A 23,914-nucleotide genomic window follows, 5' to 3' on the forward strand; every position below is an offset into this window, starting at 1 on the left:
ACAGACTATACCATGGGCACCAGGGGGTTTGTTTATGGCATCTCTACACTAGCCAGACTGATACCAGGGGGTTTGTTTATGGCATCTCTACGCTAGCCAGACTGATACCAGGCACAGTTGGGCTTGCGGTGGGCAGTATAGTGAGCAGTGTGATGCAACAGACATGTCTGTCGGCTAAACCTCCAGGGAATCTGGGTGGAAATGTCAGAGCAAGGCGCGGGAGCATCTGGCACAGGCATGAGCTTCAGCTTTTCAGGATAGTGGTGAGATAGTGGCTAGAGTTAGACCTAGGGAAATGGGTGAGGAAGGAGGGGTGTTGCTTGGTATCTATATCCTAGCAACTGAGGGAGAGTGATACCCCTTGTCCAACTGCTACCGGGGATTGGTCAGTGCTCTGGCGCAAACTCCGCCTCTTCGCTGGTGAGCCGAAGGGGAAAAAATACCCCCCCCCCAAAAAAAATCTAAACATCCTCTAGACTGTCTTCACTGCTGTGCACTTGACCCTTTCAGCACTTTAACCCAGTCCTGTATTTATTTAGTCTACTATTTATCTGATTTTATTTACCTAGTCCATGTATGATCGCTAATACATGTGTTTATGTGATCTACTGACAGCTTTGAAGAGTTGACCACGAGAAGATAGAGAAATTCAGAATGAATTGTCCTTATTCCACAGCTGTGCAGTACTGCCCCGAGCTCCCCTTTCATCGGTAAGTAGCTAGCTAATAACTGGTGTGCTGTGAGTGGTGTGTTATAATAACATTTAGCCATGTTACTGGTCAACAGCAACAACAAAAAACCCAGACCACTTGAACTTTACACGAATCGGACATACTTATTCTCCAAGGACCCCTTGTGATAGACTTGCGTCCTGTCCAGGGAATCTGCTTCTTTTTATCAAGCTGCAGAAAAAGGAGATCCTGCTGCATTATGGTTTGTTCTGGCTCGGACAAAGCTATTTTATTCACCGTGGTAATCCTTGACCATCAGCCATTTTAAAGATGAAGGAAGGGAACATTAAGTTCTGTTCAGTGTTTTATTTAACATTAGGAAGATAACATCTCAAAAACATTCAAAGAATGTATAGATATATATATATATATTTTTTGTTTTGTTTTCTTTCAGAAAATGTTTTAAATTAAATATCCTTTGAATGTTCTCGTAACGTTCACTAAAATGATGTGCACAACATCTGTAACAACCACCACAGAACGTTCCCCAAACGTTCTCATTAGGTTCCCACAGAATATAATAACACATTATTTAATTTTTTTTAGAATATATTGCCGTGACAAAACGTGAAACAACAGAAACGGTTCTGAGAAAACATTACGGGAACGTTCTGCTAACGTTGATGGACATGTTGTTAAAACCATCCATTATAACATCAACAAGCAGGAAGTAGTCCGACAACGCTCTCATAAAGTTATAGCGTTGACGGTATGACATGATTGTTCCAATTTACGTTCCCTAAACATTCTTCAGCGATCATCTCTGGATTAAATTAAATTGGTTCTGATAAAACATTAGGAGAACGTTGCGCTAACATTAATGGGGATATCACCCGAGACATCTACACAGGTATAGGATATTAATTTGACCAGTTTCTCACAGCAGGAAAATAATCCTGCAGCAACAGGAAATGTGAGTTACTATGTGGATTAAAATGAATGGACATTTATGTATGGGTTGATAAATATTTGATAGAAAATGGAAATTACAAACATCTTTAAAACCTTGAATACAGTACAAGTGTTCATTTCATGCAGTGCAGGAACTTTTCTTCTGCAACAGGGTGGTCAATGAACAACCAACGGTGTGTATTGATAACAACAAAGAGCCCAGCAAACCTGAAACATTCCCAGAACGTTAGCTAACATTCCCATTAAGTTCTAGTTGGGGCTTGAACTAATATCAGTATGATAACGTCCCACAAACATTCAAAGAATGTTTTTAATCACCAAATCTTATTTTCTAAGAATATATATATTTTTTAAATGAATTATCCTTGGAATGTTCTCCTAACATTCACTAAAATGTTGTTTACAACATCTGTAAAAATTTTTTTAAAAAAATTAAGATTCTCATTAGGTTGCCAGGGAGTGTATGGTTGCCGGGGAGTGTATGGTTGCCGGGGAGTGTATGGTTGCCGGGGAGTGTATTAACACAATGTTCCAGTAATGTTCTTAGAACATTAGGGTATTGTCCAAACATAGTTATAGCTTCTTCTTTTTATTTTTTAAAGAAAGATAATCAAGTAGATTTGCGGTCTGCAAGCGCTGTAGGCAACTGACACTGCCGAGCCACCAGGATCCTACAGTTTCTAGTGGATTTCTCTTTGTACTGAAATCCTTAATTCAATTATAGTCCCTAACTATGGTTATATGTTTTAGTACGTTATGCACATCTATGTCTATGTCTATGCAATCTGCCAGCCAATCATATTAACATGATTTCTGAAATCAAGTCCGTAGGGAAAATAAAAGTCAAAACATCACAACTTATCAGGATATAAAGAAGACTGGTAGAGTAAGACATAGAGGATAGTTATTTTTCTAGATGTAGTTGTCCTCTCTTTACAAAGACAGAGGACCCAACCTGAAAGTCAGAGGAAAAGGTATAAACAGATTTATATTTGTGTTAGTAACGTTCTTGTGGCACAGTGGATCAATTCCATGGGATATCACTCCAAAGCTCCCTCACTTGTGACTTTCAACAAAATATGGTAAAACTATGTTTGTAAAATAATATGTCTAATAAATTGTCATATAATTCCAAATAATTGCTTCCACATGGATTGTTGTATAACTCATTTCCTCATCAGTAAGATAACTCAGGGGGAAGAACCTCTGTGGACTGTTTTAAACTTACTTTGAACATAGGAATAACATTCGAAGGACAGTGAGGGAATGTTTTGTGCACCCTAATACAAACATTATCTGAATGTCAGAACAACTGGAGAGTTTTAGTGTTTTGGGAACTTATCTCTTGTCATATCCCCACAACGTCCTCACAATCTAAATAAATGTTTTAAGAACTTTTAAAGAACATACAAAAATGTGTTCTGGGAATTTTCTTGTAACAACAAGGTTTTTTCACACTAAAATAAATATTGAAAATCAGCTGCAGAACTGGAGAGGTTTAGTGTTATGGGAACGTATCTTTGTGATGTCCCAATAATATTCCCACCAGACTGTTCCCACAGCCTCATTCTGACATTCTGACATTCTGACAACCTGACATTCTGACATTCTGAGAACCTGACATTCTGACATTCTGAGAACCTGACATTCTGACATTCTGACATTCTGAGAACCTGACATTCTGACATTCTGAGAACCTGACATTCTGACATTCTGAGAACCTGACATTCTGAGAACCTGACATTCTGAGAACCTGACATTCTGACATTCTGAGAACCTGACATTCTGAGAACCTGACATTCTGACAACCTGACATTTTGACATTCTGAGAACCTGACATTCTGACATTCTGAGAATCTGACATTCTGACATTCTGAGAACCTTAACAGAACAGACTAAATGTGTTCTGGGAACATTCTTGAAATGTCAGACGAATGTTTTATACAAAAATGTTATAATCATCAGCACAACTGGACAGTTTTTTGTGTTATGAGAACATTTGCCGCAACCTAACAAATGTTCCCGGGAATTTTCACAGAAGTCATTTTGGTTTCAGAGATGGTTGGTCGACCAGGGAGAGAAGGTCTGTAAAGGTGATTTCATGGGTCTCATCCTCTCTCTAGCTGGGTCAGTCAGAGATGGTTGGTCGACCAGGAAGAGAAGGTCTATAGGTGTACTTATCCACTGTAGAGAACTGTCTGACATGTATTAATGGAAAGAGGGGAACAAAAGCACACTGGTTTGATTTCATGGGCGAAACCCTCTGTGGGTTGTCGGACCAGCCCAGAGATAGTGGGTCGGTCTGTTGCTGGGTCAGAGACGGTTGGATGTTGGGACCAGCCCAGAGATAGTGGGTCTATTGCTGGCTCAAGCCAAGGGGAGGAGGTCTGACCAGACCAGGGATAGGGAGTCTGTTGCCGGGTCAAAACAGGGGTAGTGTGTCTATAGCTGGGTCAGAGACGGTTGTCCGACTAAGGTGTCTGGAGGTGCAAACAGACGTTAAAACAGTTGTGTCTAGATGTCCAGCTGCCAGCCTGGTCTGCCCTGATATTTATAGGTGTGGCGTACTTATGGCAACAATGCCTCCACAGTACAGGACAGGAGCGCCAGGCAGAGTCTAAGGTGACAGCAGAGCAGTTTAGCAGTCACATGAAACCTTGTGCTCCTTCACCCTACTGTACATTTAAATGGCTGTTGAGATGTAGGTGATTTAGAGGAAATACGAGCTCTTGATTGATCTGTATTGATACAGTGGTATGTATGTCTGACCATAGTGGGATATTGATACAGTGGTATGTATGTTTGACCATAGTGGGATATTGATACAGTGGTATGTATGTTTGACCATAGTGGGATATCGATACAGTGGTATGTATGTCTGACCATAGTGGGATATCGATACAGTGGTATGTATGTTTGACCATAGTGGGATATTGTACCTATTACTGGGGTTAAGTTCCACACATAGAAACAATAAAGTACATCTGATGGTTTAGAAGAGATAGGCTTTTTGTATTTGTGTTTATATTGTTTAGAGTACTGCTTAACTTATCCACTCATCAACTCCAACTGTCACTTTGTCAGTGGTGGGAAAAAGTACCCAATTGTCATAATTGAGTAAAAGTAAAGATACCTTAATAGAAAATGACTGAAGTAAAAGTGAAAGTCAACCAGTAAAATACTACTTGAGTAAAAGTCTAAAAGTATTTGGTTTTAAATAAACTCTGCAACAAAATAAAGAAACGTCCTCTCACTGTCAACTGCGTTTATTTTCAGCAAACTTAACATGTGTAAATATTTGTATGAACATAACAAGATTCAACAACTGAGACATAAACTGAACAAGTTCCACAGACATGTGACTAACAGAAATGGAATAATGTGTCCCTGAACAAAGGAGGGGTCAAAATCAAAAGTAACAGTCAGTATCTGTTGTGGCCACCAGCTGCATTAAGTACTGTAGTGCATCTCCTCCTCATAGATTGCACCAGATTTGCCCGTTCTTGCTGTGAGATGTTACCCCACTCTTCCACCAAGGCACCTGCAAGTTCCCGGACACTTCTGGGGGGAATGGCCCTAGCCCTCACCCTCCGATCCAACAGGTCCCAGACGTGCTCATTGGGATTGAGATCCGGGCTCTTCGCTGGCCATGGCAGAACACTGACATTCCTGTCTTGCAGGAAATCACGCACAGAACGAGCAGTATGGCTGGTGGCATTGTCATGCTGGAGGGTCATGTCAGGATGAGCCTGCAGGAAGTGTACCACATGAGGGAGGAGGATGTCTTCCCTATAACGCACAGCGGTGAGATTGCCTGCAATGACAACAAGCTCAGTCCGATGACGCTGTGACACACCGCCCCAGACCATAACGGACCCTCGACCTCCAAATCGATCCCACTCCAGAGTACAGGCCTCAGTTTAACGCTCATTCCTTCGATGATAAACGCGAATCCCACCATCACCCCTGGTGAGACAAAATCGAATTTTTTGCCAGTCCTGTCTGGTCCAGCGATGGTGGGTTTGTGCTCATAGGCTACATTGTTGCCGGTGATGTCTGGTGAGGACCTGCCTTACAACAGGCCTACAAGCCCTCAGTCCAGCCTCTCAGCCTATTGCGGACAGTCTGAGCACTGATGGAGGGATTGTGCATTCCTGGTGTAACTAGGGCAGTTGTTGTTGCCATCCTGTACCTGTCCCGCAGGTGTGATGTTCGGATGTACCGATCCTGTGCAGGTGTTGTTACACGTGGTCTGCCACTGAGAGGACGATCAGCTGTCCGTCCTGTCTCCCTGTAGCGCTGTCTTAGGCGTCTCACAGTACGGACATTGCAATTTATTGCCCTGGCCACATCTGCAGTCCTCATGCCTCCTTGCAGCATGCCTAAGGCATGTTCACACAGATGAGCAGAGACCCTGGGCATCTTTCTTTTGGTGTTTTTCAGAGTCAGTAGAAAGGCCTCTTGAGTGTCCTAAGTTTTCATAACTGTGACCTTAATTGCCTACCGTCTGTAAACTGTTAGTGTCTTAACGACCGTTCCACAGGTGCATGTTCATTAATTGTTTATGGGTAATTGAACAAGCATGGGAAACAGTGTTTAAACCCTTTACAATGAAGATCTGTGAAGTTATTAGGATTTTTACAAATTTGAAAAACAGGGTCCTGAAAAAGGGACATTTCTTTTTTTGCTGAGTTTATATTTAGCTATCAGAAGTAAACGTAATTGCTAAAATATACTTAAGTATCAAAAGTAAAAATCATTTAAAATTACTTATATTGAGCAAACCAGACAGCACCATTTTCTTGTTTTTAAAATGTACGTATAGAAAGGGGTATACAGACATTACAGACTCCAACACTCAGACATTATTTACAGAAGATGCATTTGTGTTTAGTGAGTCCTCCAGGCCAGAGGCAGTAGGGATGACCAGGGATGTTCTCTGTTTAGTGAGTCCTCCAGATCAGAGGCAGTAGGGATGACAAGGGATGTTCTCTGTTTAGTGAGTCCTCCAGATCAGAGGCAGTAGGCATGACCAGGGATGTTCTCTGTTTTAGTGAGTCCTCCAGATCAGAGGCAGTAGGGATGACCAGGGATGTTCTCTGTTTAGTGAGTCCTCCAGATCAGAGGCAGTAGGGATGATCAGGGATGTTCTCTGTTTAGTGAGTCCTCCAGATCAGAGGCGGTAGGGATGACCAGGGATGTTCTCTGTTTAGTGAGTCCTCCAGATCAGAGGCAGTAGGGATGACCCGGGATGTTCTCTGTTTAGTGAGTCCTCCGGATCAGAGGTAGTAGGGATGACCAGGGATGTTCTCTGTTTAGTGAGTCCTCCAGATCAGAGGCAGTAGGGATGACCAGGGATGTTCTCTGTTTAGTGAGTCCACCAGATCAGAGGCAGTAGGGATGACATGACCAGGGATGTTCTTTGTTTAGTGAGTCCTCCAGATCAGAGGCAGTAGGGATGACCAGGGATGTTCTCTGTTTAGTGAGTCCTCCAGATCAGAGGCAGTAGGGATGACCCGGGATTTTCTCTGTTTAGTGAGTCCTCCGGATCAGAGGTAGTAGGGATGACCAGGGATGTTCTCTGTTTAGTGAGTCCTCCAGATCAGAGGCAGTAGGGATGACCAGGGATGTTCTCTGTTTAGTGAGTCCACCAGATCAGAGGCAGTAGGGATGACATGACCAGGGATGATCTTTGTTTAGTGAGTCCTCCAGATCAGAGGCAGTAGGGATAACCAGGGATGTTCTCTGTTTAGTGAGTCCTCCAGATCAGAGGCAGTAGGGATGACCAGGGATGTTCTCTGTTTAGTGAGTCCTCCAGATCAGAGGCAGTAGGGATGACCAGGGATGTTCTCTGTTTAGTGAGTCCTCCAGATCAGAGGCAGTAGGGATGACCAGGGATGTTCTCTCTTTAGTGAGTCCTCCAGATCACAGGCAGTAGGGATGACCAGGGATGTTCTCTGTTTAGTGAGTCCACCAGATCAGAGGCAGTAGGGATGACCAGGGATGTTCTCTGTTTAGTGAGTCCTCCAGATCAGAGGCAGTAGGGATGACCAGGGATGTTCTCTGTTTAGTGAGTCCTCCAGATCAGAGGCAGTAGGGATGACCAGGGATGTTCTCTCTTTAGTGAGTCCTCCAGATCAGAGGCAGTAGGGATGACCAGGGATGTTCTCTGTTTAGTGAGTCCACCAGATCAGAGGCAGTAGGGATGACCAGGGATGTTCTCTGTTTAGTGAGTCCTCCAGATCAGAGGCGGTAGGGATGACCAGGGATGTTCTCTGTTTAGTGAGTCCACCAGATCAGAGGCAGTAGGGATGACCAGGGATGTTCTCTGTTTAGTGAGTCCTCCAGATCAGAGGCGGTAGGGATGACCAGGGATGTTCTCTGTTTAGTGAGTCCTCCAGATCAGAGGCAGTAGGGATGACCACATGTTCTCTGTTTAGTGAGTCCTCCAGATCAGAGCCGGTAGGGATGACCACATGTTCTCTGTTTAGTGAGTCCACCAGATCAGAGGCAGTAGGGATGACCAGGGATGTTCTCTGTTTAGTGAGTCCTCCTTATCAGAGGCAGTAGGGATGACCAGGGATGTTCTCTGTTTAGTGAGTCCTCCAGATCAGAGGCAGTAGGGATGACCAGGGATGTTCTCTGTTTAGTGAGTCCTCCTTATCAGAGGCAGTAGGGATGACCAGGGATGTTCTCTGTTTAGTGAGTCCTCCAGATCAGAGGCAGTAGGGATGACCAGGGATGTTCTCTGTTTAGTGAGTCCACCAGATCAGAGGCGGTAGGGATGACCACATGTTCTCTGTTTAGTGAGTCCTCCAGATCAGAGGCAGTAGGGATGACCAGGGATGTTCTCTGTTTAGTGAGTCCTCCAGATCAGAGGCAGTAGGGATGACCAGGGATGTTCTCTGTTTAGTGAGTCCTCCAGATCAGAGGTAGTAGGGACGACCAGGGATGTTCTCTGTTTAGTGAGTCCTCCAGATCAGAGGCAGTAGGGATGACCACATGTTCTCTTCGTAAGTGCGTGAATTTGCCAATGTTCCTGTCCTGCTAAGCATTCAAAATTTAAAAAAGTACTTTGGGTGTCAGGGGAAAATATATGGAGTAAAAAGTACATTATTTTCTTTAGGAATGTAGTGAAGTAAAAGTAAAAGTAGTCAAAAATATAAATAGTATAGTAAAGTACAGATACCCCCAAAAACTACCTAAGTAGTACTTTAAAGTATTTTTACTTAAGTACTTTACACCACTGCACTTTATCAGTCACTGTGACGTGAAAAGAAGAATATGAAGAGACAAGATGTAATTTTATTGAACCTTTATTGAACAAGTCAGTTAAGAACAAATTGTTATTTTCAATGACGGCCTACCAGGGAACAGTGGGGTTAACTGCCTTGTTCAGGGGGCAGAATGACAGATTTTTACCTTGTCAGCTCAGGGGGATTCAATCTTGCAACCATCCGGTTAATGGCCCAACGCTCTAACCACTAGGCTACCTGCCACTCCGAAGATAATCAAATCTTAAAAAGTAATCTTCATATATATCATCTTCAAATTTCAGATATATATAGAATGAAGTGTCATCCCTCTCTCTCTCTCTCTCTCCCCCCCCTCGCTCTCTTTATCTATCTATACACTGCCTTCAGAAAGTATTCAGACCCCTTGACTTTTTTCCACATTTTGTTACGTTACCGCCTTATTCTAAAATGTATTAAATTATTTTTCTTCTCATCAATCTACACACACAATACCCCATAATGATAGAAATATGTCTAAATTGTCTCTAACATAGATGAAAAAAGTCAAAGGAGGGTGACGCTGTGGTGAAATCCTCTCCTCCTACTAGAACGTTGCTCCCCAATATAGAAGTCTCTTCTGAGTGTTCATAACAAAACGAAATCTAAACAAACAACACGTTTTACATTTACTTACTTATACTTTACTTAAGATATGGGATATTATACGAGTAAATACTGGGTGTTTTTTTTTTTTTTACTTGGCTGAAGTGGTACCTTGGGGTGTGGGGTGTAATGGGAACAGTCTGATAAGCTGTTGGTTAAAACTGACAGCTTTGACCTTTGACCCTAAGCCTGGTTTACAAACACAGCCGGGAACCTCGTGTGTACTGAAAGCATTACTATAGCTGTATGAAGGACTTTGGTTGGAGAAAACAGTCTGAAACTCATGCTAATTGACCTAAAAAGTACAAGATTTAATTAGCATAGATGTATAACAACCTCAATACATTTGTTTGTGGAAGTTTAAAAATGATATAATATATTTACCCCCCTTTTTCTACTGTATTATTGACTGTATGTTTGTTTTACTCCATGTGTAACTCTGTGTTGTTGTATGTTGTCGAACTGCTTTGCTTTATCTTGGCCAGGTCGCAATTGTAAATGAGAACTTGTTCTCAACTTGCCTACCTGGTTAAATAAAGGTGAAATAAATAAAATAAATAAATAAAATAAAAATGTATCTATTTTATAAGACACGTTAGGAAACATTCTCATCAAGGTAAAACTTTTTGGACTGAGATTCTCATTTTGAATGTCCCTCTCCTTTTTACCATTCAACTACCTGGTTTGAGACACTTTACCTGGTTTGAGAAACTTTACCTGGTTTGAGACCCTTTACCTGGTTTGAGACACTTTACCTGGTTTGAGACACTTTACCTGGTTTGAGACACTTTACCTGGTTTGAGACACTTTACCTGGTTTGAGACACTTTACCTGGTTTGAGACCCTTTACCTGGTTTGAGACACTTTACCTGGTTTGAGACACTTTACCTGGTTTGAGACCCTTTACCTGGTTTGAGACACTTTACCTGGTTTGAGACCCTTTACCTGGTTTGAGACACTTTACCTGGTTTGAGACCCTTTACCTGGTTTGAGACACTTTACCTGGTTTGAGACCCTTTACCTGGTTTGAGACCCTTTACCTGGTTTGAGACCCTTTACCTGGTTTGAGACACTTTACCTGGTTTGAGACCCTTTACCTGGTTTGAGACACTTTACCTGGTTTGAGACACTTTACCTGGTTTGAGACCCTTTACCTGGTTTGAGACCCTTTACCTGGTTTGAGACACTTTACCTGGTTTGAGACCCTTTACCTGGTTTGAGACACTTTACCTGGTTTGAGACACTTTACCTGGTTTGAGACCCTTTACCTGGTTTGAGACACTTTACCTGGTTTGAGACACTTTACCTGGTTTGAGACCCTTTACCTGGTTTGAGACACTTTACCTGGTTTGAGACCCTTGGACACAGTAGAAGCATTCAACAGAGAGCAGGAGACACCTTCGGGCAATCTAGTGTTGAGCAGTCATGTACCTCTTTTAGCCTGGTTGACGAATGAGGGGGGAGGTGAGAGGGGGGGTGAGAGGGGGGACGGGCGGGGGGTGGGATGAGAGGGAGGGGGGATGAGAGGGAGGGGGATGAGAGAGAGAGGGGGATGAGAGAGAGAGAGAGAGAGAGAGAGAGAGGGGGGGTGAGAGGGAGGTGGAATGAGAGGGAGGGGAGATGAGAGGGAGGGGATGAGAGAGGGAGGGGGGATGAGAGAGAGAGAGAGAGAGAGAGAGAGGGGGTGAAAGGGAGGTGGGATGAGAGGGAGGGGGGATGAGAGGGAGGGGGGATGAGAGAGAGAGGGAGGAGCAGAGAGGCTGAGTGGCTGAGCGTAAGAAAGGCTGAGGTCTTTGAAGGTGTGATTAATGATGACACAGGAAAAGCCCCCGGATTGGCTGGTCTGTTTGTTTTGATTGCATTTTCATCGGTGGATGTGACCGACTTGGCGAGAGACAATAGCTCAGCTCTGTTTAGTGGTGACCTCTGCCCAAGTGCTCAGTCTTCACTCTGGACTGCTGAGGGGCCCAGGGGCTGGAGGGGCCCAGCCTACCTGTCTGTCTGTCTTCAGGTGAGGGGCTGGAGGGGCCCAGCCTGTCTGCCTGTCTGTCTGTAGGGTCATGCTGAACAGCTTTCCCTTCAGGGCAGAAAGACTGACTGACTAAATAACTCTCTGAGTAACCAGAGTGTCTGTATTCTGTTTCCACATTTCCTATTGCTGGCAACACCTACTCACTAAGTCACATTCCAGGTATGTGTAAATGTACTTCTGATTCTGAAAAGACTAAACTCCTCTGTAAACACCCAAACAACAGCCTAGTTCTGACAAAATGTTATTACAAAACTGTCCGTACCTATTAGTCTACACCAGACACAAGTTAAACACACTGCATAGAATCATGGATCCTTGGGAATATTCAACACACTGCATAGAATCATGGATCCTTGGGAATATTCAACACACTGCAATGGAATCATGGATCCTTGGGAATATTCAACACACTGCATAGAATCATGTATCCTTGGGAATATTCAACACACTGCATGGAATCATGGATCCTTGGGAATATTCAACACACTGCAATGGAATCATGGATCCTTGGGAATATTCAACACACAGCAATGGAATCATGGATCCTTGGGAATATTCAACACACTGCATAGAATCATGGATCCTTGGGAATATTCAACACACTGCAATGGAATCATGGATCCTTGGGAATATTCAACACACTGCATGGAATCATGGATCCTTGGGAATATTCAACACACTGCAATGGAATCATGGAATCATGGATCCTTGGGAATATTCAACACACTGCATAGAATCATGGATCCTTGGGAATATTCAACACACTGCATGGAATCATGGATCCTTGGGAATATTCAACACACTGCAATGGAATCATGGATCCTTGGGAATATTCAACACACTGCAATGGAATCATGGATCCTTGGGAATATTCAACACACTGCAATGGAATCATGGATCCTTGGGAATATTCAACACACTGCAATGGAATCATGGATCCTTGGGAATATTCAACACACTGCAATGGAATCATGGATCCTTGGGAATATTCAACACACTGCAATGGAATCATGGATCCTTGGGAATATTCAACACACTGCAATGGAATCATGGATCCTTGGGAATATTCAACACACTGCAATGGAATCATGGATCCTTGGGAATATTCAACACACTGCAATGGAGTCATGGATCCTTGGGAATATTCAACACACTGCAATGGAATCATGGATCCTTGGGAATATTCAACACACTGCATAGAATCATGGATCCTTGGGAATATTCAACACGGCAATAACTTGTAAAACGAAATAAGTTGAACGAGACACGGCAACCAAATCACTGCTAACAAAACATGACATATAATTTAACATTTCATTCAACTCCCTCTGCTGACTCACCCTGTAATAACCCACCCACTTCAGTTCACACCTTCTTTCAGATGACCTCACTAGAGAGACAGTTTAGTTCACACCTTCATTCAGGAAATGACTATCTCCTCCCTGACCAGGCTGCACGCCACCCACCACAATCAACAATCTGGTCGTATCCGAAATGGAACACTATGTCCTATGGGCCCTTGTTAAAAGTAGTGCACGATTGTCAACTGACTTCTCCAGTCTCATAGACTTGTATCATTAACAGTCTCTCCGTCCATGTTCAGTGGGTCCTTCTCTCCGTCCATGTTCAGTGGGCCTTCTCTCCGTCCATGTTCAGTGGGCCTTCTCTCCGTCCATGTTCAGTGGGCCTTCTCTCCGTCCATGTTCAGTGGTCCTTCTCTCCGTCCATGTTCAGTGGGTCTTCTCTCCGTCCATGTTCAGTGGGTCTTCTCTCCGTCCATGTTCAGTGGGCCTTCTCTCCGTCCATGTTCAGTGGGTCCTTCTATCCGTCCATGTTCAGTGGGTCCTTCTCTCCGTCCATGTTCAGTGGGTCCTTCTATCCGTCCATGTTCAGTGGGTCCTTCTCTCCGTCCATGTTCAGTGGGTCTTCTCTCCGTCCATGTTCAGTGGGTCCTTCTCTCCGTCCATGTTCAGTGGGTCCTTCTCTCCGTCCATGTTCAGTGGGTCCTTCTCTCCGTCCATGTTCAGTGGGTCCTTCTCTCCGTCCATGTTCAGTGGGCCTTTTCTCAGGCCAGTGATGTCACATGCACGACTGGCCTCTGGTCTTGGCAGTGCATGTCAAGACTGTGTGACCTGATATAGAGGAACTCAGAACCTGCTGCTAGGAACATGTATTCAAATCAAATTTATTTTTATATAGCCCTTCGTACATCAGCTGATATTCTAAAAGTGCTGTACAGAAACCCAGCCTAAAACCCCAAACAGCAAGCAAAGCATGTGAAAGAAGCACGGTGGCTAGGAAAAACTCCCTAGGAAAAACTCCCTAGAAAAGCCAAAAACCTAGGAAGAAACCTAGACAGGAACCAGGCTATGAGGGGTGGCCAGTCCTCTTCTGGCTGTGCAGGGTGGATATTATAACAGAACATGGTCAAGATGTTAAAATGTTCATAAATGACCAGCATGGTCAAATAATAATAATCATAGTAGTTGTCGAGGGTGCAACAAGCACGTCCGGTGAACAGGTCAGGGTTCCATAGCCGCAGGCAGAACAGTTGAAACTGGAGCAGCAGCACGGCCAGGTGGACTGGGGACAGCAAGGAGTCATCATACCAGGTAGTCCTGAGGCATGGTCCTAGGGCTCAGGTCCTCCGAGAGAAAGACAGAAAGAGAGAAAGAGAGAATTAGAGAGAGCATATTTAAATACACACAGGACACCGGATAAGACAAGAGAAATACTCCAGATGTAACAGACTGACCCTAGCCCCCCGACACATAAACTACTGCAGCATAAATACTGGAGGCTGAGACAAGAGGGATCAAAAGACACTGTGGCCCCATCCGATGATACCCCCGGACAGGGCCAAACAGGCAGGATATAACCCCACCCACTTTGCCAAAGCACAGCCCCCACACCACTAGAGGGATGTCTCCAACCACCAACTTACCGTTCTAAGACAAGGCCGAGTATAGCCCACAACGATCTCCGCCATAGCACAACCCAAGGGGGGGCGCCAACCCAGACAGGAAGACCACGTCAGTGACTCAACCCACTCAAGTGACGCACCCCTCCCATGGACGGCAAGGAAGAACACCAGTAGGCCAGTGACTCAGCCCCTGTAAAAGGGTTAGAGGCAGAGAATCCCAGTGGAAAGAGGGGAACCGGCAAGGCAGAGACAGCAAGGGCGGTTCGTTGCTCCAGCCTTTCCGTTCACCTTCACACTCCTGGGCCAGACTATACTTAATCATAGGACCTACTGAAGAGATAAGTCTTCAGTAAAGACTTAAAGGTTGAGACTGAGTCTGCGTCTCTCACATTGGTAGGCAGACCATTCCATAAAAATGGAGCTCTATAGGAGAAAGCCCTACATCCAGCCGTTTGCTTAGAAATTATAGGGACAATTAGGAGGCCTGCGTCTTGTGACCGTAGCGTACGTGTAGGTATGTACGGCAGGACCAAATCGGAAAGATAGGTAGGAGCAAGCCCATGTAATGCTTTGTAGGTTAGCAGTAAACCTTGAAATCAGCCCTTGCCTTAACAGGAAGCCAGTGTAGGGAGGCTAGCACTGGAGTAATATGATCAAATTTTTTGGTTCTAGTCAGGATTCTAGCAGCCGTATTTAGCACTAACTGAAGTTTATTTAGTGCTTTATCTGGGTAGCCGGAAAGTAGAGCATTGCAGTAGTTCAGCCTAGAAGTAACAAAAGCATGGATTAATTTTTCTGCGTCATTTTTGCACAGAAAATTTCTGATTTTTGCAATGTTACGTAGATGGAAAAAAGCTGTCCTTGAAACAGTCTTGATATGTTCTTCAAAAGAGAGATCAGGGTCCAGAGTAACGCCGAGGTCCTTCACAGTTTTATTTGAGACGACTGTACAACCATCCAGATTAATTGTCAGATTCAACAGAAGATCTCTTTGTTTCTTGGGACCTAGAACAAGCATCTCTGTTTTGTCCGAGTTTAAAAGTAGAAAGTTTGCAGCCATCCACTTCTTTATGTCTGAAACACAGGCTTCTAGCCAGGGCAATTTTGGGGCTTCACCATGTTTCATTGAAATGTACAGCTGTGTGTCGTCCGCATAGCAGTGAAATTTAGAATATTATCTGCTATGACTACAAGATCCGATAGGAATTCAGGGAACTCAGTGAGGAACACTGCATATGGCCCAGGAGGCCTGTAAACAGTAGCTATAAAAAGTGATTGAGTAGGCTGCATAGATTTCATGACTAGAAGCTCAAAAGACGAAAACGTCATTGTTTTTTTTTTTGTAAATTGAAATTTGCTATCGTAAATGTTAGCAACACCTCCGCCTTTGCCGGATGCACGGGGGGTATGGTCACTAGTGTAACCAGGGGGTGAGGCCTCATTTAACACAGTAAATTCATCAGGCTTAAGCCATGTTTCAGTCAGGCCAATCACATCAAGATTATTATCAGTGATTAGTTCATTGACTATAACTGCCTTGGAAGTGAGGGATCTAACATTAAGTAACCCAATTTTGAGATGTGAGGTATCACAATCTCTTTCAATAATGGCAGGAATGGAGGAGGTCTTTATACTAGTGAGATTGCTAAAGCGAACACCGCCATTTTTAATTTTGCCCAATCTAGATCGAGGCACAGACACGGTCTCAATGGGGATAGCTGAGCTGACTACACTGACTGTGCTAGTGGCAGACTCCACTAAGCTGGCAGGCTGACTAACAGCCTGCTGCCTGGCCTGCACCCTATTTCATTGTGGAGCTAGAGGAGTTAGAGCCCTGTTTATGTTCGTAGATAAGATGAGAGCACCCCTCCAGCTAGGATGGAGTCCGTCACTCCTCAACAGGCCAGGCTTGGTCCTGTTTGTGGGTGAGTCCCAGAAAGAGGGCCAATTATCTACAAATTCTATCTTTTGGGAGGGGCAGAAAACAGTTTTCAACCAGCGATTGAGTTGTGAGACTCTGCTGTAGAGCTCATCACTCCCCCTAACTGGGAGGGGGCCAGAGACAATTAATCGATGCCGACACATCTTTCTAGCTGATTTACATGCTGAAGCTATGTTGCGCTTGGTGACCTCTGACTGTTTCATCCTAACATCGTTGGTGCCGACGTGGATAACAATATCTCTATACTCTCTACACTCGCCAGTTTTAGCTTTAGCCAGCACCGTCTTTAGATTAGCCTTAACGTCGGTAGCCCTGCCCCCTGGTAAACAGTGTATGATCGCTGGATGATTAGTTTTAAGTCTAATACTGCGGGTAATGGAGTCGCCAATGACTAGGGTTTTCAATTTGTCAGAGCTAATGGTGGGAGCCGTCGGCGTCTCAGACCCCACAACGGGAGGAGTAGAGACCAGAGAAGTCTCGGCCTCCGACTCCGACTCGCTTAATGGGGAGAACCGGTTGAAAGTTTCTGTCGGCTGAATAAGCGACACCGGTTGAGCATTCCTACAGCGTTTCCCTCCAGAAGCCATGAGAAGGATGTCCGGCTGCGGGGACCGTGCGAGGGGGTTTATACTAACGTTACTATCTGTACTTACTGGTGGCACAGACGCTGTTTCATCCTTTCCTACACTGAAATTACCCTTGCCTAACGATCGCGTCTGAAGCTGGGCTTGCAGCACAGCTATCCTTGCCGTAAGGTGATCGTTCTCCTGTATATTATAAGTACAACGACTGCAATTAGAAGGCATCATGTTAATGTTACTTAGCTTCGGCTGTTTGAAGTCCTGACGAACCATGTCCAGATAAAACCTCCGGGGTGAAAAAGTTGAATGAAAAAAGTTGAGTGAGGGAAAAAGTAAAAATATACGGTAATGAAAAAGTAAAAAACCGTCAGGTAGCAAAGTAAGATCGGCAACAAAACGCAAAGGAGCTTAAACTAGTCTGCAAGTATTACAACGTGTTCTCACCGGGTGGAAATATTTACAATATTCATATTGTAACGGATCATTAATAAGCAGAAAACCCAATCCCTTCACACAGGGATCCATCTTGTGATATAAGCCTGAAGAGACAACTGTTAGTCCTCTACAACAGAGAGACATGATAAACCTGAAGAGACAGCTGTTTGTCCTCTGCAACAAAGGAGAGACATGATTAGAAGGTTAAAGGTAAAGATGAAAAGGATTTACAGTGTCTTGCGAAAGTATTCACCCCCTTTGGCATTTTACCTATTTTGTTGCCTTACAACCTGGAAATAAAATAGATTTTTGTGGGGTTTGTACTATTTGATTTACACAACATGCCTACCACTTTGAATATTTTGAATATTTTTTTATTGTGAAGCAAACAAGAAATAAGACAAAAAAATTTAAAACTTAAGCGTGCATAACTATTCACCCCCCAAAGTCAATACTTTGTAGAGCCACCTTTCACAGCTATTACAGCTGCAAGTCTCTTGGGGTATGTCTCTTAAGCTTGGCACATCTAGCCACTGGGATTTTTGCCCATTCTTCAAGGCAAAACTGCTCCAACTCCTTACATTTACATTTTACATTTTAGTCATTTAGCAGACGCTCTTATCCAGAGCGACTTACAAATTGGTGCATTCACCTATAATATCCAGTGGAACAACCACTTTACAATAGTGCATCTAAATCTTTTAAGGGGGGGGTTAGAAGGATTAATTTATCCTATCCCAGGTATTCCTTGAAGAGGTGGGGTTTCAGGTGTCTCCGGAAGGTGGTGATTGACTCCGCTGTCCTGGCGTCGTGAGGGAGCTTGTTCCACCATTGGGGTGCCAGAGCAGCGAACAGTTTTGACTGGGCTAAGCGGGAACTGTGCTTCCTCAGAGGTAGGGAGGCGAGCAGGCCAGAGGTGGATGAACGGAGTGCCCTTGTTTGGGTGTAGGGCCTGATCAGAGCCTGAAGGTACGGAGGTGCCGTTCCCCTCACAGCTCCGTAGGCAAGCACCATGGTCTTGTAGCGGATGCGAGCTTCGACTGGAAGCCAGTGGAGAGAGCGGAGGAGCGGGGTGACGTGAGAGAACTTGGGAAGGTTGAACACCAGACGGGCTGCGGCGTTCTGGATGAGTTGTAGGGGTTTAATGGCACAGGCAGGGAGCCCAGCCAACAGCGAGTTGCAGTAATCCAGACGGGAGATGACAAGTGCCTGGATTAGGACCTGCGCCGCTTCCTGTGTGAGGCAGGGTCGTACTCTGCGAATGTTGTAGAGCATGAACCTACAGGATCGGGTCACCGCCTTGATGTTGGTGGAGAACGACAGGGTGTTGTCCAGGGTCACGCCAAGGCTCTTAGCACTCTGGGAGGAGGACACAAGGGAGTTGTCAACCGTGATGGCGAGATCATGGAACGGGCAGTCCTTCCCCGGGAGGAAGAGCAGCTCCGTCTTGCCGAGGTTCAGCTTGAGGTGGTGATCCGTCATCCACACTGATATGTCTGCCAGACATGCAGAGATGCGATTCGCCACCTGGTTGTCAGAAGTGTGATGGGTTCCGTTGGTGTACAGCAATCTTTAAGTCATACCACAGATTCTCAATTGGATTGAGGTCTGGGCTTTAAATAGGCCATTCCAATACATTTAAATGTTTCCCCTTAAACCACTCGAGTGTTGCTTTAGAAGTATGCTTAGGGTCATTGTCCTGCTGGAAGGCGAACCTCTGTCCCAGTTTCAAATCTCTGGAAGACTGAAACAGGTTTCCCTCAAGAATTTCCCTGTATTTAGCGCTATCCATCATTCCTTCAATTCTGACATTTCCCAGTCCCTGCCGATGAAAAACATCCCCACAGCATGATGCCGCCACCACCATGCTTCACTGTGGGGATGGTATTCTTGGGATGATGTGAGGTGTTGGGTTTGCGCCAGACATAGCGTTTTCCTTGATGGCCAAAAAGCTCAATTTTAGTCTCATCTGACCAGAGTACCTTCTTCCATATGTTTGGGGAGTCTCCCACATGCCTTTTGGCGAACACCAAATGTGTTTGCTTATTTTTTTCTTAAAGTAATGGCTTTTTTCTGGCCACTCTTCTGTAAAGCCCAGCTTTGTGTAGTTTATGGCTTCAAGTGGTCCTTCACCTTTATTTAACCAGGTAGGCCAGTTGAGAACAAGTTCTCATTTACAACTGCGACCTAGCCAATGTAACCGATGTGAAATGGCTAGTTAGTTAGCGGTGGTGTGCGCTAATAGCGTTTCAATCAGTGACGTCACTCGCTCTGAGACCTTGAAGTAGGGTTTCCCCTTGCGTTGCAAGAGCCGCGGCTTTTGTGGCGCGATGGGTAACGATGCTTCGTGGGTGTCAGTTGTTGATGTGTGCAGAAGGTCCCTGGTTCGAGCCCGGGTTGGGGCGAAGAGAGGGACGGAACCTACACTTTTACACCAAGATAAAGCAAAACAGTGTGACAAAAAACAACACAGAGTTACACATAGGATAAACAAAAGTACAGTCAATAACACCATAGAAAAATCTACATACGGTGTGTGCAAATGGAGTTAGGAGGTAAGGCAATACATAGGCCATAGTAGTGAACCTGCCAAGAGTACCCCACTGAAGTACCCCTGAAGTACCCCGGAAGTACCCCTGAAGTACCCCCCAAAGTACCCTCAGAGCACGCCCGAAGTACCCCCTCATTTGCATTTTACTAGTAGTCCTATGGTTTCATACGTTTTCTCAAGTACCCCATGTGGATAGGCCAAGTACCCCCAGGGTTCCTAGTACCCCTGGTGGGAACCGCCTTAAAGTATCTAGCTAGTATTAGTGTACCAAGTTTGATACTTGTATCATAAAGTGGAACGAGCTCGGGTATATTTGGTTCTAATGCGCTGGACTATGTACACCAAGGGCCACCATTTTTTATTAATTAATTAATACAAGTTTTGATGTCAAATATTAAGCAACCTTTTCTAAACATGTTTTGTTTTTACATAAAGTTTAGGCCTAAAAATCTACGAGGGGCCTCTTCAAATAATCTGTCAGTGGTCGGTTTGTTATTGTTGACAGGTGCATAAAGTTTGAGTTGAATTGAATCTCAGAAAGCAGCGCTGAAAGTTTTATGCATGCATTGCGAACCCAGCTTGTAGCTAATATTATCTCTGCAAATTGTAAAGTAAGTGTATTTTTTTACTATTACAATATTTAGTTGAAGCATGTTTTAATTTTGTGTGAATGTGCGCGAATCAAATAGTGTGTAAAAAGTACGTCGTGCATGACTTGCTAGCTGTCTGGCAGTCAATGTTTCTGTTTATACATAACTAACCTTAAATAGTTTATTACAATTACAGGGAAGTTACATTTGTATTAACGTAGCTAGCTAATGCTGATTTAATCATTTATAACACGTTAATGTGATACGTTTTACTGTAGGTCCTGAAAATATTTAGGTGATAAAGTCAAGGTGTAAACTCCCCCACCACCACAAGCTGGAAACAGCTCTGATTTCAACTTCAGCTGGTCTTCAGGAGATGTTTCCGTGCACCGCCAGGGTCTATAGCTAGTTCAGCATGCATAATAAAACATGTAGCCTAGGCCTACATGCTCAAAAACACAAAAGACTGAACTACGCATGTCCTGCGTAAAATACAAGAGGATTTAGTTTTCTTCTGTATACAATAGGTAAGTGGAAAAGTAGAGGGGGGGGGGGGGGGGTTGGATGTGCACTCTGAGTGAAAAGACAACTGACCTGCTAGCATGTCTCTTGTACACGAGTCCCAAATGGTATCATATTCCCTATGTAGTGCGCATTGTTTGACCAAGGGACCGTAAGGCTCTGGTCAAAAGTAGTGCACTTCCATAGGGAATAGGGATGCAATTTGGGACTCGTATACCCAGTGTGCGTCTCTCTCTCTGCCAAATCACTATCTATTGACTACACAGTGGGTTGAAAGAAGCTTTTCTACCTTATGACAGGCTTGGCAGCACCTTGTTGTCCTAGTAATGCAACTGGAGCGTATGTCCCCCACAGCCTCGCAAACCACCACACCTCTTTAGCGCATAAGGAGGGGGAGGAGGAGGAGGAGGAGGAGGAGAACTGCCAAGCCAGGTTTTTTTTGGGGGGGAAAGGGAGATGTACTTTGAACACAGCAAAGTTAGCTAGAAGATATATTACAATTGACTCAGACCTGTAGCCTGAAGAAATTGGCTAAAACGGAAAGACAGCAGGATTAAATGGATACAGCAATAGGGCTAGGCCTAGATGCTGGATGAGGTTCATGAGTGTCGCAATAGCTTTGCACCGGCACACCTCTTTTTTTTTTTTTTTAAGGGAGTGATTTACAGTAAGTGGCCTATTCAGTGGTTATGTTTACAGCCAGTCAAATGCTTGGACTAGTTACTGTCTGCAGAAGAGAGAGAGTGTTGAATCCCTTTCCTCATTAGTGGCTCAGACCTGATGTTAATGGGACAAAGACAGTAGAAATGTCAGCTGATTTTTAAATGGATAAATGACAGGTCTAGATGCTGGATCAGGTTGTCATGGTTAAATGACAGGTCTAGATGCTGGATCAGGTTGTCATGGATAAATTACAGGTCGAGATGCTGGTTGATGTTGTCATGGATAAATGACAGGTCTAGATGCTGGATCAGGTTGTCATGGATAAATGACAGGCTTAGATGCTGGTTGATGTTGTCATGGATAAATGACAGGTCTAGATGCTGGCCCCACAGAGCCCCAGGACAGCAACACAATTAAACCCAACCAAATCATGAGAAAACAAAAAGATAATTACGTGACACATCGGAAATAATGAATAATTAACAAACTAGAATGCTTTTTCGGCCTGAACAGAGAGTACACAGCGGCAGAATACCTGACCACTGTGACTGACCCAAATTTAAGGAAAGCTTTGACTATGTACAGACTCAGTGAGCAGAGCCTTGCTATTGAGAAAGGCCGCCGTAGGCAGACCTGGCTCTCAAGAGAAGACAGGCTATGTGCAACACTGCCCACAAAATGATGTGGAAACTGAGGTGCACTTCCTAACATCCTGTCAAATGTATGACCATATTAGAGACACATATTTCCCTCAGATTACACAGATCCACAAAGAATTTGAAAACAAATCCAGTTTTGATAAACTCCCATATCTACTGGGTGAAATACCACAGTGTTTCATCACAGCAGAAAGATTTGTGACCTGTTGCCACAAGAAAATGTCAACCAGTGAAGAACAAACACCATTGTAAATACAACCCATATTTATGTTTATTTATTTTCCCTTTTGTACTTTAACTATTTGTACATCGTTACATCACTCTATATATACATAATATGACATTTGTAATGTCTTTATTCTTTTGGGACTTTTATAAGTGTAATGTTTACTGTTCATTTTTTTTGTGTTTATTTCACTTTTGTTTATTATCTATTCTACTTGCTTTGGTAATGTTAACGTACGTTTCCCATGCCAATAAAGCCGTTTGAATTGAATTGAGACAGAGGATTCAAGTAGCGGAGTAAACAATAAAATGGACGTTACACACACACACACACAGCGTTTTCATTCAGCAAATATTGAACCTAGTTCAGTGCAGAAATGTGGTAATAAACTACAGTAACCATAATCCATTGCAGAGATTTGGAACCCTTCGGGAGCACAGGCACGTGCCACCTCAGATTTGTCCTGTAAATAAAAAAAATAAAAAAGTTATTTCTCTGTAATAGTATTAGCCACTAAGCTGGCATGGTTGGTAGACTATAGAAAAAGCAAGCAACTAAATGTACTGAATAAGACTCACTCCTTTTAATCAAGAGTATTGAGTTTCTTTAAAAACAGCCATCAGTCAGGAGGAGACTGCTCAGGAGGTATGCTTAGATATGCAGAAAAATAGACATATTATTCAGCGTAATGATTATGGCTCTGGATTGCTGCAGTAAAAAGCTGTTTCAGGTGTTTGAAAAATGTACAATTCTCTAATTTACGAATAATCTCATTGAATAAAAACAAAGTAAGATACACAACTGAAATATTTTTGTAATTATGATTTTCAATGTTTTTGCATTTGAATGTTCACTATTTTTGGCTATGGAATTTCCATTAAAAATCTATAATCATTTTCTTTTTTTTTTTAAATGTCATTATTTAATAATGAATTTTGTGTTTACATGTTTTTATTTTTTATTTTATTGAAACCAAAATCGCTTATTTATTTTTAACTAATGAAACTGAACCGACCGCAAAAAACCCACAAATCACTCAGTACCGCATAGTGAGACACAATGTGTTTAAGATTCTTCATAGCTGTAGTTCAACCTCCTACAGGTCTAGTTTCCAAACCCCCAAATGCCCCACTTGGTACACACACACGCTCTCCACACACACACTCTTGTGTTGTGTGTCCCTGCTTAGAGTACATTATGATTAGCCCGGCTCAGATGATGGGCTTCATTACAAAATGCCTGACTGTGT

General features: G+C 43.7%; 1 protein-coding gene across 6 annotated transcripts in view; it reads left to right on the plus strand.

The window, feature by feature from the left end:
* The first annotated feature begins 479 nt into the window (after positions 1-479).
* The window catches only part of LOC106574206 (tumor protein 63), a 117,576-nt gene continuing 94,141 nt past the window's right edge, over positions 480-23,914 (plus strand). For 3 of the 6 annotated variants that reach the window (XM_045697484.2, XM_045697486.2, XM_045697485.2), the window contains exon 1: positions 481-710. In XM_045697484.2, the coding sequence (XP_045553440.1) occupies positions 655-710 (56 nt within the window). In that variant the 5' untranslated portion in view covers positions 481-654. Of the gene's footprint in view, positions 711-20,545; positions 20,617-23,914 lie in introns of those variants that run through there. The other 3 variants (XM_045697492.2, XM_045697487.2, XM_045697488.2) reach the window with 3 other exon arrangements.

Source organism: Salmo salar, chromosome 16 (genome assembly GCF_965601325.2).
Source record: "Salmo salar chromosome 16, fSalSal1, whole genome shotgun sequence".
NCBI lineage: Eukaryota > Metazoa > Chordata > Actinopteri > Salmoniformes > Salmonidae > Salmo > Salmo salar.